The 15,440-nt window shown below is 60.4% G+C and overlaps 9 protein-coding genes across 9 annotated transcripts; 6 read left to right on the forward strand and 3 right to left on the reverse strand.

Moving 5' to 3' along the window:
• Window positions 1–73: 73 nt before the first annotated feature.
• SPRG_01154 (hypothetical protein) lies at window positions 74–1,120 on the forward strand (the record flags this gene model as incomplete). Its single annotated transcript, XM_012339351.1, has 5 exons — window positions 74–223; window positions 268–378; window positions 431–491; window positions 540–630; window positions 683–1,120. 5 exons carry the CDS (start codon window positions 74–76, stop codon window positions 990–992), a joined length of 723 nt encoding a protein of 240 aa, XP_012194741.1. The 3' UTR covers window positions 993–1,120.
• Window positions 1,058–3,998, reverse strand: SPRG_01155 (hypothetical protein). Its single transcript, XM_012339352.1, has 3 exons — window positions 2,917–3,998; window positions 1,967–2,873; window positions 1,058–1,922 (listed from the first exon to the last, which is right to left on the reverse strand). Exons 1-3 carry the CDS (start codon window positions 3,942–3,944, stop codon window positions 1,110–1,112), a joined length of 2,748 nt encoding a protein of 915 aa, XP_012194742.1. The 5' UTR covers window positions 3,945–3,998; the 3' UTR covers window positions 1,058–1,109.
• A 503-nt stretch (window positions 3,999–4,501) lies between these two features.
• On the forward strand, window positions 4,502–5,412 carry SPRG_18959 (hypothetical protein). The gene is made up of 5 exons (XM_012339436.1): window positions 4,502–4,755; window positions 4,803–4,840; window positions 4,883–4,969; window positions 5,018–5,062; window positions 5,106–5,412. The coding sequence occupies exons 1-5, from the start codon at window positions 4,514–4,516 to the stop codon at window positions 5,351–5,353; spliced, it is 660 nt and encodes a 219-aa protein (XP_012194826.1). The 5' UTR covers window positions 4,502–4,513; the 3' UTR covers window positions 5,354–5,412.
• A 424-nt stretch (window positions 5,413–5,836) lies between these two features.
• On the forward strand, window positions 5,837–7,930 carry SPRG_01158 (hypothetical protein; the record flags this gene model as incomplete). Its single annotated transcript, XM_012339353.1, has 2 exons — window positions 5,837–6,920; window positions 6,945–7,930. The coding sequence occupies 2 exons, from the start codon at window positions 5,837–5,839 to the stop codon at window positions 7,928–7,930; spliced, it is 2,070 nt and encodes a 689-aa protein (XP_012194743.1).
• A 6-nt stretch (window positions 7,931–7,936) lies between these two features.
• Window positions 7,937–8,563, reverse strand: SPRG_01159 (hypothetical protein; the record flags this gene model as incomplete). Its single annotated transcript, XM_012339354.1, has 3 exons — window positions 7,937–8,141; window positions 8,190–8,365; window positions 8,411–8,563. The coding sequence occupies 3 exons, from the start codon at window positions 8,561–8,563 to the stop codon at window positions 7,937–7,939; spliced, it is 534 nt and encodes a 177-aa protein (XP_012194744.1).
• Window positions 8,564–9,001: 438 nt separating this feature from the next.
• SPRG_01160 (hypothetical protein) lies at window positions 9,002–11,001 on the forward strand (the record flags this gene model as incomplete). Its single annotated transcript, XM_012339355.1, has 7 exons — window positions 9,002–9,334; window positions 9,375–9,649; window positions 9,700–9,832; window positions 9,877–10,305; window positions 10,370–10,517; window positions 10,560–10,762; window positions 10,804–11,001. The coding sequence occupies 7 exons, from the start codon at window positions 9,002–9,004 to the stop codon at window positions 10,999–11,001; spliced, it is 1,719 nt and encodes a 572-aa protein (XP_012194745.1).
• A 56-nt stretch (window positions 11,002–11,057) lies between these two features.
• On the reverse strand, window positions 11,058–12,008 carry SPRG_01161 (hypothetical protein; the record flags this gene model as incomplete). Its single annotated transcript, XM_012339356.1, has 4 exons — window positions 11,058–11,151; window positions 11,201–11,619; window positions 11,670–11,833; window positions 11,879–12,008. 4 exons carry the CDS (start codon window positions 12,006–12,008, stop codon window positions 11,058–11,060), a joined length of 807 nt encoding a protein of 268 aa, XP_012194746.1.
• Window positions 12,009–12,456: 448 nt separating this feature from the next.
• SPRG_18960 (hypothetical protein) lies at window positions 12,457–12,867 on the forward strand (the record flags this gene model as incomplete). The annotated part of the gene is made up of 1 exon (XM_012339437.1): window positions 12,457–12,867. The coding sequence occupies one exon, from the start codon at window positions 12,457–12,459 to the stop codon at window positions 12,865–12,867; it is 411 nt and encodes a 136-aa protein (XP_012194827.1).
• An 838-nt stretch (window positions 12,868–13,705) lies between these two features.
• On the forward strand, window positions 13,706–14,748 carry SPRG_01162 (hypothetical protein; the record flags this gene model as incomplete). Its single annotated transcript, XM_012339357.1, has 2 exons — window positions 13,706–13,867; window positions 14,554–14,748. The coding sequence occupies 2 exons, from the start codon at window positions 13,706–13,708 to the stop codon at window positions 14,746–14,748; spliced, it is 357 nt and encodes a 118-aa protein (XP_012194747.1).
• Window positions 14,749–15,440: the final 692 nt, after the last annotated feature.

Here is a 15,440-nt window from a genome sequence, read left to right on the forward strand (position 1 = left end):
ACAAAATAATATGCATCCATGTACAAGTACTGAGAGGTTGCGGGTTTCACAGAAGAAACAAAATCTTGTCCCGATGGACGGCTTCGACTACATGGGCGACGAGGACCAGTGTCTCCTGCTCACGGACGGCTTCGCCCGCTTCATCCAAGTGCTCTTGGGCTTCTGTGCCATGGGCGTGCTCTACGTCAAGCGCGAGCTCGAGCAGCCCAAGCGCTCCTTCAACGTACACTACGTGGCAACCGCTGGCAGCCCATGCATCGATGGTAGGTTTGGACCTATGACGTGAGCAAGCAAGGCATCGGCGCGCTCATGATCCACATGCTCAATATCCTGCTCTCCATCTTCTTGACGCGCAGGTCCGACGTCAGCGACGACGAGGTCCACATGGTCGATGTCCGTGGCAACCCACTCAGCGTACTTGCTGCTGTAGTGCGCGATCTACTTTATGACGTTCCTCATGGACGCCACGCTCGGAACGCTTCTCGTGCTAAGTAGACGCGTGCGTGCATGCTATTGCGAGCTTATGCGGTCATGCGTAGTTCTTCTGCGCCAGATGAAGAAGCTAGCGACGCGGTTGCAGTGGACGTCGATCATGCACTCGGGCGAGTACGGCGACCCGCCCAGCTTTCGGTCCGTGGCACATCACATATTGTTGGCGCTCCTAAGCAGTGTGGATGCGTAGCATTTGGCTCAAGCAGCTCTTGGCCTACGTCGTGCTGCTACTGACCATGAAGGTCCTCGTGCTCCTCCTCCTGTACGCGGCCTACAAGCAGCTCGCGGCGCTGGCGACCTCCGCGTTTGCCGTCTTCGCGCACCACCGCCACTTGGAACTCGTCCTCGTCATGATCCTTGGTCCATGCGCCATCAACGTCATCCAATTCTGGGTCCTCGACAACGTCCTAAAGACGACGACCGCCAAAGGCGGGTACGTGGCAACGCCCACGACCGAAGACGACGACTCAAGTCTCATCGACGACACAACGTCGCCCTAGTTCCTACCTCTGCATTTGCATCCTCTTGTGTCTCCTTCGATGTCCATCATCATATTGCACATCGCATCCGTGTCCATACTGTCGTGGTATTAAATATGCACAATCGATTATAAGTTCTTATTTGTGGGGAACCTTGTCCTTTTGCATTTGCTGGCGCCGCTTCTGGATGAGCTCTTCGACCGAGAGCCCGCCGGTCGCGTACGTTGGTGGCTTGTTGGCGTCGGTCGCCGGCGGCGGTGGATCGTTGCTGTTGGCGTTGCGCAGCGCGACGATCGAGGCGTTGACGAGCCGCTGCAGTGCGTGCACTTCACGGCAGAGCCACTTGGCCGGCTCCCCGACGCGGTCGACACCGCCGGCCGTCTCGAGCGTCGCGTCACTCGCTCGCGCGATCGCATCGACGAGCGCCTTGATCTTCTGCTCCATGATGGTCTGGACCGCCTTGCGCTCCTTCGTGAGCGTGTCGCAGCGGGTTTGGAGGTCTACTTGCTTGGCGTCCCGCACCGCCGTCGACTCGATTTTCTCGCGCATCGCGTACTCGACCGAGACCTTCTCGGACCGAACGTCCTCGAGTTCCTTGAGGGCGCGACTGTACTCGGCTGTCTGCGCCTCGAGCACGTGATGGAGCTCAGCGATCTTCTCGTCCGCAGTCAAGAGACGATCCTTTGGTGGCGTCGCGTTGTTGTCGAGCTTGGCCGAGTTGTAGACGGTCGGTCGCTCGTACGGCACGTACTGCTTCGCGCTCCCTTCTTGCGCCGGCCGCTGCTGCTTGAAGCCCCACTCGCCAAGCGCCTTGATGAGCTCGGCGTTCTTGTTGGGCGACGTCGCGTTGTGCTCCATCGTCACCCGCTGCAAGTGAATGAGCTGCGCCGTCTTCTCGTCGAGCTTTTCTTCGAGGGCTTTCTGGTGCCGGTCGTACGCATCGAGCTCGTCCTACGCGAGTCCGTGGGAGGGACACGCAGACTTGCAGAACGAACCTGCAGGGCCATGATTTGCTCATCGCGCTCGTTAAGCCGCTGCGTGAGTGCAATCATAATGTCTCGCTGCTTGAGGAGGAGCTGTTTGTACCGGTCGACCTGCGCCTTCTCCTCTTCGATCGTCTCGCGCTCCTTCTCCAAGTCGGCCAATCGGCACTCGTACTCCTTGCGAATCCGGTCTTGCTGCTCCTTGAGCGCGAGTCGAAACTGCGGGTCCTCGGTCGAGAACTCGGTGTTTTCTGTCGATGTAGGCAGCTTCTTTTGGTGGCTCGTGAGCATCTGCGACGTGAGCATGATGATACGTTGTTCGAGCTTCTTCTTCTCTTCTTTCTCGAGCATGAACTCGAGGCTGCGCTGCTCCAGCGCGCGGATCGCCGCCATCTTGTCTTCTTCGGCGCGCCGGCGCTGCTCGTCGAGCTCGAGGAGCCGCCGCTTATCGACGACGTTCCGGTTCTTCTCCTCCAACTCTGCGCGGAGCCGCTTGAGCTCGCGCTCGTACTTGCGCAAAAGCGATTTCTGGTCCAAATCTTCGTTGACGCGCGCTTCGTTCTTGATGTTTTTCGCGCGGTTGGCAAACTTGAGCGTGGAGAGCGACTCGACGATGGCTTCGAGCGCCGGCGAAATCATTGCCATCATGGTCGTCTTGCAGTTGCCGCCGAGCGAGTCTTCGAGGATGCGCGTCAGCTTCGAGTCGCGGTACGGAATGTGCTGCCGCCCGCGCGCGTCCGTGAGCGCCGCGATGACATTCCCCAACGCCGAGAGCGACTGGTTGATCTTCTTGCTCTCTTCGAGGCGCTGGCCGGTCGCGCCCGAGAGGCGGACGCGCTCCGAGCCGGCCAAGTCCACGAGGTTGAGCTTCCCGACCTTGAAGCTCTGGCGCACGAGCGACTCGAGCTTGGTGCGGTCCCTACGCCATGTCGACAACGTGTCTTCTTTCATCCACAATGTACCGCGTCGGTTGCGAGTTGACGAGCGCGGTGAACTCTTCCAGCGCAATCTCCTTCCCGCTCGTGTCGACGTACATGGTCTGGCTCTGCTCGGCGATGATGATAAAGACGGCGTGGGACCGCGACGAGATCTCGTTCATCTTGGTGCTGCCCGTCGCGCGCATCGCGCCACCGCGCTCCATGAGCCCGTAAATCTCCTCGGGTGACCGCACGACCCACTCCGAGAGCCCTTCGACAAAGACACCGCGCTTCTTGTCTTCGCGGATCGTGAGGTTGTTGCGCTCGGGCTTGAGGAGGTCCGAGATCGACTCGTTGTAGATCTGGAGGTACGACGCGCGGACGAGGAAGCGCATGCGGGCGCTCACGTTCGCCTGGATGTGCAAGAAGATCTGCTCGATCGCGCGCGGAATGATGCCCCGGTCCTCGAGGGAGCTGCCGCCGCTCGAGTTGAAGCCCTCCATCGTGTACGTTTTACCCGTGCCGGTCTGGCCATACGCGAAGATCGTCGCGTTGTAGCCTTCGAGCGACGACTCGACGACGGCTTTCGCCGTGTTCTCGTACACGGCGCGCTGCGTGCTGTGCTGGTCGTACACGTGGTCGAACGAGAACGAGTGGTTGCTGTACGACGAGCCGGCGTTGAGCAGCGACGGGTCGTCCGGCGGGTGCGACGAGTCGGAGACGCTGAGGTAGTGCCCCGACGGGTCCACGGCCACGACGTTCTGGAACGGCTTGTCGCTCTGGAGCTCGCGCGGCAGCGGAGGCCGGACGCGGATCACGACCTTGAAGTTGGACCCGTACCGATGGCTCACGCTCGAGCTGTGGCTGCTGATCGAGTCGCGGTCGTCGTCGTCGTCCATTATAATCGGGGCCCGGCGCGCAGACGGCGACGGCGTTGCTTCGCGCGCGACCTGTCGCTTGAGCGCCGTGGTCCGCGCGGCCGAGCTTGTCGACGTGGGGCGACTCAGCGGCTTGCTTCCGCGCGGCGATGCAGTGTAGTCGTACATGGCGCCGCTCTTCATACCTCCATGCATTCAATTGCGCGCGACTGACGGACCAGCCAAGCGTCTTGTTCCAAGGAAGGAAGGATACCGAGTGGCGACTCGCCAAGATATGTTTGCCGGATACAACGCCGGATAACGGGCCGCGATCGCGTGGCGGCACCAGCGATCAGCATACTATTGGACGCGTCGGTCGGCCGGCAACAAGTCGTCGCCATAGTAAGCTCTATCGCGCGAATCGGCGACTAGGCTATGAGGAGCATGGTTGCTTGCTCGGGACGCAGGCCAGCGTCAAGCGCTACGGTCGGAGACGCCCAGCTTTTGTCCTGTCGTAGGCTACGGGCGCGATGTCGACGACAGGCGTGAGCTTGTCCGGACCACTGCGAGCTGCCAGTCCGGGCAGATGACGTGTTGGGGCCAAGGACAGGGCTGGGCCAAGGAGGTCATCTTCGGCTGCCGAGGAATGCATCCGGATACTAAGCACCCGGACCTTGGTCATGTTTAAACAGTTTGGGTGGTTGCGTTATTGGCACAAGTGGCGAATAAAACGCGATGGTCAAACACGTTTTACTGCGCGATACTCGAATTACCATTTTCGAAAGATGGACCGCTTCAAGGAGCTTGACCAGCAGCGCGCTACGATCGAGGCCGAGATCGCGCTCATCGTGGAGGAGCTGACCTCGGGTCCCAACCCCGCGGGGCTCAAGGGCCCGCTCATCGACGCCGAGGGCTTTCCCCGCGGCGACATCGACGTCTACACCGTTCGCCACAAGCGCCACCGCTTCGCCTGTCTCCAGACCGACCTCAAGTTTGTGATGAAGGACATTGAAGACGTCATGGCCGGGTTCGTCCGGCGCTATAGCCCATCATTTCTTATGGTCCATGGGCTAGCATCTACTCTGCGAGCAAGCCCACGGTCCCGACCCCAGGTACGAGTTGCATTGGACCGTTGCAAGCCTCACAGGCCACAGTAGCCCAAACGCCAGTGCGGCCTCCAGCGCCCATCCGAGCCCCAGAGAAAGAAGAGCCTCTGCTTGTCAAGGTCGACGATCCTGTCGGTATGTCTGGGCTCCATTACGAAGCAGCGTCCCATGCTCTCTGACTAGTGCTCGAGATGGCGCCGTTCGCGATCGTCGACTCGGTCCAGCCGGGTACGTAGCTCGTACTCGCGAAGTAGGTCCATAGCCTGAGTAGACTCGCCCGCGAGCGAAGCTGGTCTCGAGGCCTACGACAGCATCATCGCGTTTGGCAGCGCGAACGCCACCAACCACCGCGACCTCGCTGCCGTGCGCGACATTGTGCTCCGCAACATGAACATGCCCATTGAAGTCGTCGTGGAGCGCAACGACTGCGACCGCTTCCGCCTCCAGCTCACACCGCACCACTGGCTCGGCAACGGCGTCCTCGGCTGCCTTCTCGTCCCGTACAAGCACAGCGGGTAAAATAGCATTCCTAACGCTTCTGCTTCGAGCTCAATCCTCAGTATATTCCTGCGTTCGTCAAAATTGCTGATATCTGTTCATTTCCCACAAATCGATCTCGGAAAAGTCCGAATACGTTGGTCAAGCCGCCTAATTCCCTCTCACGTTGTCCTCTTCAGACTCGAATTCTGAGAGAGCTGCGTTGACCGAGCCGTGTGTCCATGGCGGTTGGCTTGAGCCCTAGGTAGCTCCATAGCTCGGGTCGGGAGATCGACGACAAGAGCTACTGACATGGGTGATCCGTTGATGCATCCGTCAATATGGATGCCCCTACAACATTTGCCCTGTGCTCTTCCTCTGCCTGTGTCAGCCAGCCGTTCGTTCAAGATGGTGTGTCATGGAGCGTTTCGAGTCGCGCCATGTTGATGTCGGTGGCCGCCATTGTCGCCATCGTCGCAAAGACGTCATCGCCCGCACTTATAAAAAGACCGACGAGCAAGAGCCATGGACGCGTCGTCGTCGGACGTGAGCCCCGATGTGGTCGCCATCACGCTCAACGCCGACTCGGACGACGACAGGATGATTGAGATGCGTACGTACTGCGCCAGTGAGCACTGCACGAGTGTGTGGTTCCAGGCGCCTCTTCCCGCGCACACCGGCGTCTTCTACGAGCACGACCTCAAGGTGTACGACTACATACAGCTGCTCTTGCACATCTTTGACCCCAAGCCACTGCACTTTTGCACCAAGTGCCACGAGACGCTCTCGGCCACCGAGAAGGCGCAGTGCAGTGGCCACGACGGCTTCTGGACCATCTGTGGCACGTCCCGCGCCGAAAAGTACGACCTCTACGTCTCCTTTGTCTCGCTCTGCCAGCGCTGTGCGATGCCGCTACTGCTCTCCCTTCTCTGCTTCCCGCTTCTGGCGCTACTGGAGGCGCTTCGGTGCCCGCTGCCAGCCAAAGTCACCGAGCTCTGGGCGCACCTGCCCCGCTTCCACGCCTTCCTGTCGTGGGCCTACCTCTGGGCGACGTACGCCAGCATCGTTCTCTCGGTGCCGTTCACCGCGCAAGTGCTTTTCTGGGGCCTCCTTGAGCTCTACACGGTCTTCCTCCTCGTCGTCGGTCTCGCCTTTGCGAGGACGCTCAAGCAGCGCGGCCGGTACTCTGCGCGCTACGAGATCTTCTTCGCGCTCCAGGCGGTCGTGTTTCCGAGCGCGTGCCTCCTCCTCCCGCTCAATCTGATCTTGTCGATCCCGAACATGCACCTCCTCGGCGTATCGATGGACCTGAGGACGCTGCAGCTCGTCGACGACCATGACGTGCCGTTGGAGCCGAGCTTTCTGCCCAAGCACTTTGCGTCGACGCGGCTCGTACAGTCGATTCGGCAGAAGCTCGTCAAGTGGGCGGTCCGGCTCGTCGTGCTCGTCAACTCGACAATGGGACTCAACTTGATCCTGATGTTGTCGTGGACGACATGGGTGCTGCCGACGACGTCCATTCTTCTTCCCGGCTTCAACACGTTGGTCAACTCGCCCGACAACGTCCTCTACAACATCACGGGGCACGGGACCTCGAGTTGCACACCAGGTACGATGAGCCAGAGCGTCCAAGGTATCTGGAGCTTTAAGCTCGAGCCGACGCCGACCACCGCCCTTGGTCTCCCGACGCTCGTGGTTTGGTTTGCGACCGATAAGAAGGAGCCAGCGCTCTTCCGCTTGGAGAACGCAGCGTCGCTCGACGTGCGCAGCCAAGAAAGCACGTCGTTTTCGTTTCTCGCGAAGAACGGGCAGGCAGGCTTGAGCTTCCTCGGTACCTTTTACAATACGACGTGCGACCAGGTGAAGTCGCTCACGCCGCACATCGAGACTGTCTACGCAGACATTTCGATCCAGCACTACTTGGATCTCGTGCCTGGCACGCGCGGCGTGGCGCCGATCCCGGGCTTTCTCGTGACGAAATTCCTCTTCCAAATGTGCTTCATTCCGCAGTGCGTCGGAACGTGCACGCTGGCCATCTGGACGCTGTGGCGGCAGTTTGACGCGCTCACGCCGCGCATCAATCTGGCGCGAGGCCGGAACGTCGTCGCGTGGTTCCGCCTTCGCTGCGCCGTGGTCGCGACCGTCAAGCTCTACGCGACATTTGTCCAAGCGCTTGTGCCGCTCGCCATGGTACAGTTTCTCGTTGCTGCCGGTGGCCTCGCGGTCTACTGCCTCACGGGCACTGCGCCAATGCCGACGTACTACCTCCTCCTCACCGCGCTCGCAGGGTCGCTCTCGATCTTGCTCTACCTCTTCCCGCTCTCGTCGGTCGTGTCGCTCCAAGCCAACCACGCTGACACGCTGCGCGTGCACTTGCTCCAGCTGCAAGACGACCGCTTCTTGAACGAGGCCGAAGACAACCGCCGTATTGAGTACTTCAAGGCGCTCATCGACAAGATCGACCACCACGACGACTACATCCGGTACTGGGGCAAGCGTCTCTCGCCCGACCAGCTGCTCGGGCTTAGCGTCACGCTAGCGTCTGGCATCTCGTTTGTCGTGACCAAGTCGGTCCAGTTCAGCTGGTCGCCGCTCAACCCATGGTACATTTCCTATTAACACGAGCTACGCATTGCTATCATCGCCGTCGTCTTCAAGCACGTGGCCGTCGTACGTCAAGACGAGGACGTGGGTGCCCTGGAGAAAGGTAGAGCCGGGCACGAGCTTGGGCAGGAGCCGGCGCGCAGGCGTGTTCATGTCGAACTCGACGAGGCCCTCGCTGCCGTTGAGCGTGAGGCGCATCGCGGGCTGTGCCATCTGCGTAAAGAACCTAGCCTGTCATCGCACCTCACTTCACATGGTATTTGGAAGCGCCTACCGCTTGGCGTACAGGCTGTAGCCGGACGCGCTGGCAAAGATGCCAATCGTACTGGGCGGCTGCTTGCCCAAGACGCCTTCAAACTCGCGCAGGTACGTCACGCCCGTCGGCTTCTCTTCGTGCTTGCACTGCGTCACGATGCGGATCCGAGATGCATCCGGGAAGGCCCACTCACCCTATGCATGCTGCGCTTGAGAAAGGCCAGGAGCGCAAGCTCCTACAATGTGGTCGATGCCGCCGTCCATGGACATGGCCGTCGGCGCAAGGTCGCAGCCGAGCTTCCGCAGCTCCTTGGCGACCACCTCTTCGTACGCGACGCCCTTGGCCGCGGCCGTGGCGTGCCACCGCCGACCAAACAAGCTCGGGAGGCGCATCGCGCATGTCCCACCGCGGCGGATTCGGCATCTGCCACCCTCCAAATAGTGTGAGCGCTCCATCCAGCGAGTGAACCTGTTGATGCAGTTGATGCCATCGCTTATCGGCTGTGGATTGGCCCTGCGTTTTCTTTCGCAAGCATCGGCCTGTCTATGTAGCTGCCGCATCACGGCCGACCTGCCGCGCCACGGCCACCTCGATGACACGGGCCTTGCGACGGGCTTCCAGGTGCATTGGCTCGCTGCAAACGCCAGCCTGCACCTGCAGCATGGGACCCGTCAGGCCAGTGTGTGGCTATGGGCTTCTACGAGCACAAGCAGCAGCGCCGGCGTGCACCTTGAAGTTGTGACTGCAGAGACAGCAGCTGCATGACAGGTGGTGCTTCGCACACTATTTGACACCTTTGCTGTCGGAATGCAGGCCATTCTCAAATTGCCATGGCGTCGTTCCAAATGCTCAATGCCCCGGCGCACGCCGTCGAAGAGATGCTCGAGGGCCTCGTCGCGAGCTCGCCGCAGCTGACGCTCGTCGCCCAGCACAAGGTCGTGCTGCACCGCAACTTCAAGCAGCTCCAGGCCAAGCAAGTGACGCTCCTCTCGGGCGGCGGGTCGGGCCACGAGCCTGCCCACGCGGGCTACATTGGCGACGGCATGCTCACGGGCGTCATCTGCGGCGACGTCTTTGCGTCGCCGACGACCAAGCAGGTGCTCGAGGCCATTCGCCTCGTGACCGGCCCCCACGGCTGCCTGCTCATTGTCAAGAACTACACGGTACCGAGCTACCCCGTTGTGTACCTCATATGTTGCATAGGGCGACCGCCTCAACTTTGGTCTTGCGATCGAAAAGGCCAAGGCCGAGGGCCTCAAGGTCGAGATGGTCGTCATTGGCGACGACTGCGCGATCCAAGGCTCCAAGGCCGGCCGCCGGGGCATCGCAGGGACGGTCCTCGTGCACAAGGCCGCCGGCGCGCTCGCTGCGCAAGGCCACTCGCTGGAAGAGATCCAGGCGCACGTTGGTCGCCTCGCCATCGCGTCTATGGCGTCGCCTGGAAGTCGTGCACGCTGCCGGGCCACACCACCAAGTCTGTCGTCGTCTCTTCTGCATGTTCTTGATGATAGCTCACGCCAGGTTTTAGCCAGCGCGTCAAGGCCAACGAGATGGAGCTCGGCCTCGGCATCCACGGCGAGCCAGGGCTTCTCACCGTGCCGCAATCGTCGTCCAAGGCCACGACCGCGCGTCTCCTGGAAACGATCTTTGCCGACTTGCACGTTGCCGGTATGCAACCCTGAGCTCTTATTTGCATCATCCTGAGATCGTAGAGCACGACACGATTGCGGTGCTCGTCAACAACCTTGGGTCGACGACGACGCTTGAGCTCCACGTCGTCGCCAACGACGTGGTCGAGTGGTGCAACGCGCAAAAGGTGCACGTCGCCCGCCTCTTTGTCGGGTCGTTCATGACGGCCCTCGACATGGCCGGCGTCTCGCTCAGCGTCTGGAAGCTCAGCGACGGCCACTCGAAGCTGTTGGACTTTAGCGTCTCGGCGCCCGGCTGGCCCTTTGTGGCGCGCGACGACTTGACCGAGCTGCCCAAGGTCATCACGGTGCCCGAGCCGCTCGTCGTGCCGCCGATGGCGACCGAGATGGCGTCCGGTGTCGCGCCGAGTGTGCGCGTCGGGATTGAAGCGGCGACAGCGCGCATCATCGAGGCCGAGCCCCAGCTCACCGAGTGGGACGCCAAGGTAAGGCGACCTTGGCCTCCTTGATATGTCGATAGGACGAGTTGACGTGGACTTGAAAATACAGGTGGGCGATGGCGACTGCGGCGAGACGCTTCAAACTGGTGCCCAAGCCATTCGCGACGCGCTTCCGTCGTACCCGCTGCACATCCCGTCGGCCACGGCCCACGCCATTGCGGCCACGGTCGCCGATGCGGTCGGTGGCACGTCCGGCGGTAAGACATCCGTTGCTTTTGTGGATCTTAGTTGTCTACTAGTGCTCTACACCATCTTTTTCACGGCGGCCGGCAATGCACTCTATGCCTTTGACCACGGCCACGCCGTCGACGCGCTGCCGAACGACGCGTGGCGCGCCGCCTTTGGCGCAGGCATCGCCGCCATTCAAAAGTACGGCGGCGCGGCCGAGGGCTCGCGCACGATGATGGACGCGCTCCTGCCGGCCATGCGCGCCAGTGAATCGGTACATCCGACGTAAAGCAACCGCGTCATGGGATGGCGTAGGACGCGACGGGAGCTGCGCTCTGGACCAACGTGGTGCAGGCGGCCGAAGCCGGCGCGGAAGCGACCAAGCACGTGCTCCCAAAGAATGCGTTTGGCCGCTCGAGCTACGTGGGCGCCGAATTCGCCAAGAACATTCCGGACCCGGGGGCCATGGCGGTCGCGTTCTGGCTCGCGGCGCTCGCCCAGGCGTATGCATAAGCTCTCAAGAGTATGTTGACATCAAGCGCAGTCTACTGGGTTGACGAGGGTCCTTCTTACTGACGCGGCTTTTGCTGCATGTCTGTCAGGAGCTTGTGGCTCAGGCGCACGAGCGTCGCTCCTTCTTCCGGCGTCATGTCACCTGCCGCACTAGCGATAATAGCATGGGTACAAGCCGTTCGAGTCCGTGTCATCGTACCTCCATCGCACGCGGCCCTTGGCGTCAACGAGCTGGACGTAGCCGACAAAGCTGTTGTTCAGATCCAGCGTCGTCCGAAAGGCGTTGCAGCGGCCGAAGTGCGTCAACGTCTTCTCGAGGTCGGTCGTCTTGGCCTTGAGGCCGTTGCGGATCATGCCATTGAACGCCTTCCAGTACCACTCCTCTACAATGTTGAGCTGGAGAACCTGGACCGTCTTCTTGTCGCCAAGCGCCGCCTCAAAGTGGGCGCGCCACGGCACGATGTGGTCAAAGCCCGAGTTCTTGAAGCACGTGAGGAGCAGCGTGAGCTTCCCGCCCGTGAGGTTCTTAATGTCGTAGTCCGAGCCGTTGAGGTTGTTGACGGCGAGCGACGGCATGAGCGGCGCCTTGGCCACAGGCACGAGCTCCATGGGCGCGACCTACGCATCCGAACCATGAGCGCCGATGCGATGTCGGCGTGGCGGCGTACGATCACTTTGCCGTTCGTATCGTTGAACTCCTTCATCTCCTTGAACTTGTCGGGCACGTACTCCTTTGGGCGCTTGGCGTCGATCTCCTTCATCATGTCTTCCATCGTGTGCATGGCTTCTTTCCAGTTCTCGAGCACGCTCTTGTCGGCTTGGTACACGAGCTCTACGAGCGTCCGTCAGCATGGCAAGGAGCTATCTGCGAGCCTACCGCGGTCGCTGGCCATGGCCCGGCGCGGCTTGGCAGGCGGCGCCTCCGCGGGCGGCGTCGAGCTCAGGAAGCGGGCGACCGACGGCCCATGGACCGCGATGCGCGAAGTCCGCCGAATGTGCGCCAGCATTTTGGGTACTGAAGCACACCAATCGCAGATACTACGAAATACGCTCTCAACTTCGACCTTTCACACTTCGAAACCAAACTCTTCCTGCTCACAAGATATCGGCATCAAGCCCATGGCCCTCTTCAAGCACGCGATGAGCTCCATGCTACTTACTGCTTAGTCCGAGCCCATGCTATGAGTGACGATACACACCGGCGGGGCTGCGTCACTCCCAGAAGCAGCCGACAAACAGGAGACAGAAGTGACCAAGTGTGTCCATGTTGAGATTAGATATCGGGCTAGGCCTACAGTAGAGAAAGACATGCAAGTGACTCTTTTGGTACAAAGCCCATCCACCACGTCAAGGTAGAGTCACATCGGATGGGAAAAAGATAGGTGCAAGCACCGACATGCAAGAATACATGGAGTTCCCAATCGGCCTACCTCCCAGACGCGTCACTGGAAGAAGATGCATACGTATCCCACGTGCAGACCTCGGCGGCTTGATATCGCGCGCCTCGCATGCCCATGTTGCCGTTGCCGACCGTGTCACCCCGTATCCAGACCACATACACCTTCGCGTCCGACTCGAGCTGCGCGACCCGTGGCTCGTCCTGCTGCGCGCTTGCGGTTGTTCTGCTGCTGCTGCTGCGGCACGCGATCACACACTGCTGTGGCGCTCTCGCGCTCGTACTGCTGCTGCGCTCGTTCTCATGCTGCGCTCGTCCTCATTCTGCGCTCTTGTGCTCGTGCTCTGCGCCGTTGTAATCCGTTGCTGCGGCCATCGCGCTCGACCCGTGCTGCTGCTGCTACGTCTGCTGCCCGCTGGCGCTTCTCATTCTCGTGCTTGCGGTGCTTCGTCGTCGCGCTGCCGGCTTGATCGCGTTCGCTTCGTCGAGGAGGCGAGGACGCAGGGATCTATTCAAGCCTGGGCTACCGGGCGGGGCCACCGCCGTAGAATGCGAGTCTACCGCTGTCTGGGGCTCGGCGCGAATTGGGAACTGAGCAGCGCAAAGCAACGGCCCACCAGCTCTGTCCGGATTGGCTGAAATCTTTAGCACCCTACCCCTGCACTATATACTGTACTCAAGTGTACTTGTCTGCAACCGTTGAGATCGCCTCCGATTGGCCAGCACAAAGATTCGAAACTTTCGTCTGCCCTGTCGCCCAACTGAATATCGTCGCTAGTCGACTAGCAAAGAGGTTTTACCCAAAAACCCAGCTTCGAAATCGAACGTATACTGCATTTGTACCAGGCGTCAGGCAGTATCACCCAGAAAAACCGTACTTTTTCGGGTGCTTTGGGATAAAGCTGCCCCTCCTCTGCAGCGGCGCGCTAGTCGATTAGTCAACGAAAGTGCAACGTCGCTGGTCGCATAGGGATGTGCAGCCTAGCAGCGCTGGCGGCAGCTTTGGCGCAACCGCCTGCGCAGCACGCTCGCAGTTGGTCGACTTGAATGAAGCATGGGCAGTCATCGCCATCAGAGATCACCCTCGACGGCGTAGGCGACACGGTGCCAAGCAGTACATGAGCATGATGCGGGGTGTGGAGGAGCTGCCTTGTTGGATGACACCGCCACTACGTCGTACTTCGCCTGTGAATGAGCGCTGTCGATGGGCTGGCGGGACCGCCATTTCAGCAATCGGACGATTCACTCGGTAGGATTTAGCCACCTCAGAGGCGCGAGTAGGTCAGCGTCGCGTCCGTCGTGGTCTCTATGGTGCTGAGCTGGCTTTCGCTCTCGCTCGTTGCGCCGTACATGAAGAACGACTGCCTTTTGCCCAACTATTACGCGAGCAATGCGTCGCACTTGCTCACGCATAGCTTCGACATGGAGCTGGCGTTTGCTTCGCAGACGGCGAGCGGCTGGACCACCGGCGTCTTCCGCACCGGAGCAGGCAACCCACGCAAGCACTTCTGCGAGTAGCTATCGGCGCCAGCGCTGGCGATACAGAGTCTGCGCGAAATGAACAGCTCAGTTTTTCTGTTGGTTGGACGAGGAACGTCAATGGGAGATGGTGTACACGTGGCGCAACAAGCTCGCTGCTAAAAGCGTCATTCAACCAACGCGGCCGTGTACTTGGAAGCAACATTTTGCGCAACATTGACCTAGAGCGTCCACGAAACGAATGGGTACCTGACTGCGAACTCGAGCGCTGCAGGTGCCACGTGGCTGGCGCAGCTCCTGGCCACAACCGCGCCAGTCCCCATTCTCGGCGAGGTCGCTCTCTGGGCCGCGCACAACCTCTCGCACTTTACACTTGCAACCGCATCCAGGTCGGCCTCAAAGCTATTGTACTTGTACAGAATGCCCTCGGCTTCCCAGACCCAATTTGGCAAGTCGATTCCAATGACGCTCTTGGGTCGGGCTGGACGGTCGCATGCAACGACTTGCTGACGGCAGTCACGGAAGCCCATCGCCTCTTGTTGCGACAGCTCCATCCTCTGCCGTACGCTGCAGCCTCTCGTGCATGCAGTTTGTGGGCACCAAGGGTGACCACCGGCATCTCTGTCGCTTGTTGTTGGCATGCACACCTGTCGCCATACACTGATGTGGCTTCAAAGCCTCGTCGCCGTGCACGCTTTGCCCGCACCGGCCTTGCAACCACGCACCAAGGTTTTCGCGATCTCCAGCTCACGCGCAAGTCGATTGTCGCGTCGGCGCTGCTCGCTGGCGAGGCCTTGCACCTCGTTCGCACGGTGCTGCAGTCGTACTACTACCACAAGATTACAGCGGCCGCCAATGGTCTCCACTGCTAGTCTCTTGGCTCGGGGCGTCGTTCAAGCAACGGCCGCGGTGCATCGAACGTGTCTCAACCTCAGCAACATGATTTACTGCACACGTGGCTTGGTCGACGTCGGGGGCGTTGTGCGCAGCGAGTGTTTTTGTGCAGCTCGTGTGGCTTGTCGTCGGTGCCGGCACCCACGTGTCGCCCAGCAGCCTCTGCCGCACCGCTCCAGCACAGCTTCCCATATCAATATCGCATGATCTCGATCTACTCCCAGCTGCTTGTGCATTCGCTTTGATATGGAGAGACCTCGCACCGAACGACGAACGATGTCCAATCTCGAAAAGTATCAAGTCGATAGTTCAAATCCTGTTTCGAAAAACCACTGTTTGTGCCAGAATATCGAATTTCGTCGGAATGGTTATCCGGAACCCACTTTCGTTGCAATGGAGAACTGGACAGCGCGGCAGGTGGCCGACTGGGTCACGCGGTCCGGCTTCGCCGAGTACGCGCCGGTACGCTGCCGTCGCTTGGAGCCTAGCCTCATGACGCTGTTTAGACCTTTGAGAAGAATGACATCACGGGCGGTTTGTGTCGGCGCTCGCAGCAGCACCTGCTTATGAGCTGGATTAGATGTCCTGCCCACCATCACAAACGACGTGCTCCGAGAGGACCTCAAGGTCAGCGCCTAGGCCACGCATCAAGCTTGCGAACGCAAATCCA

This window comes from Saprolegnia parasitica (assembly GCF_000151545.1).
Source record: "Saprolegnia parasitica CBS 223.65 unplaced genomic scaffold supercont2.2, whole genome shotgun sequence".
Lineage (NCBI taxonomy): Eukaryota > Oomycota > Saprolegniomycetes > Saprolegniales > Saprolegniaceae > Saprolegnia > Saprolegnia parasitica.

Coding starts and splice junctions, on each gene's coding strand:
- SPRG_01155 (XM_012339352.1), bottom strand. CDS start 3,944: ATGCATGGAGGTATGAAGAGCGGCGCCATGTACGACTACACTGCATCG. Junction 2,874..2,916: donor GTCAACTCGCAACCGACGCG/GTACATTGTGGA, acceptor GACATGGCGTAG/GGACCGCACCAAGCTCGAGT. Junction 1,923..1,966: donor AGCAAATCATGGCCCTGCAG/GTTCGTTCTGCA, acceptor GGACTCGCGTAG/GACGAGCTCGATGCGTACGA.
- SPRG_18959 (XM_012339436.1), top strand. CDS start 4,514: ATGGACCGCTTCAAGGAGCTTGACCAGCAGCGCGCTACGATCGAGGCC. Junction 4,756..4,802: donor ATTGAAGACGTCATGGCCGG/GTTCGTCCGGCG, acceptor TCCATGGGCTAG/CATCTACTCTGCGAGCAAGC. Junction 4,841..4,882: donor GCCCACGGTCCCGACCCCAG/GTACGAGTTGCA, acceptor CACAGGCCACAG/TAGCCCAAACGCCAGTGCGG.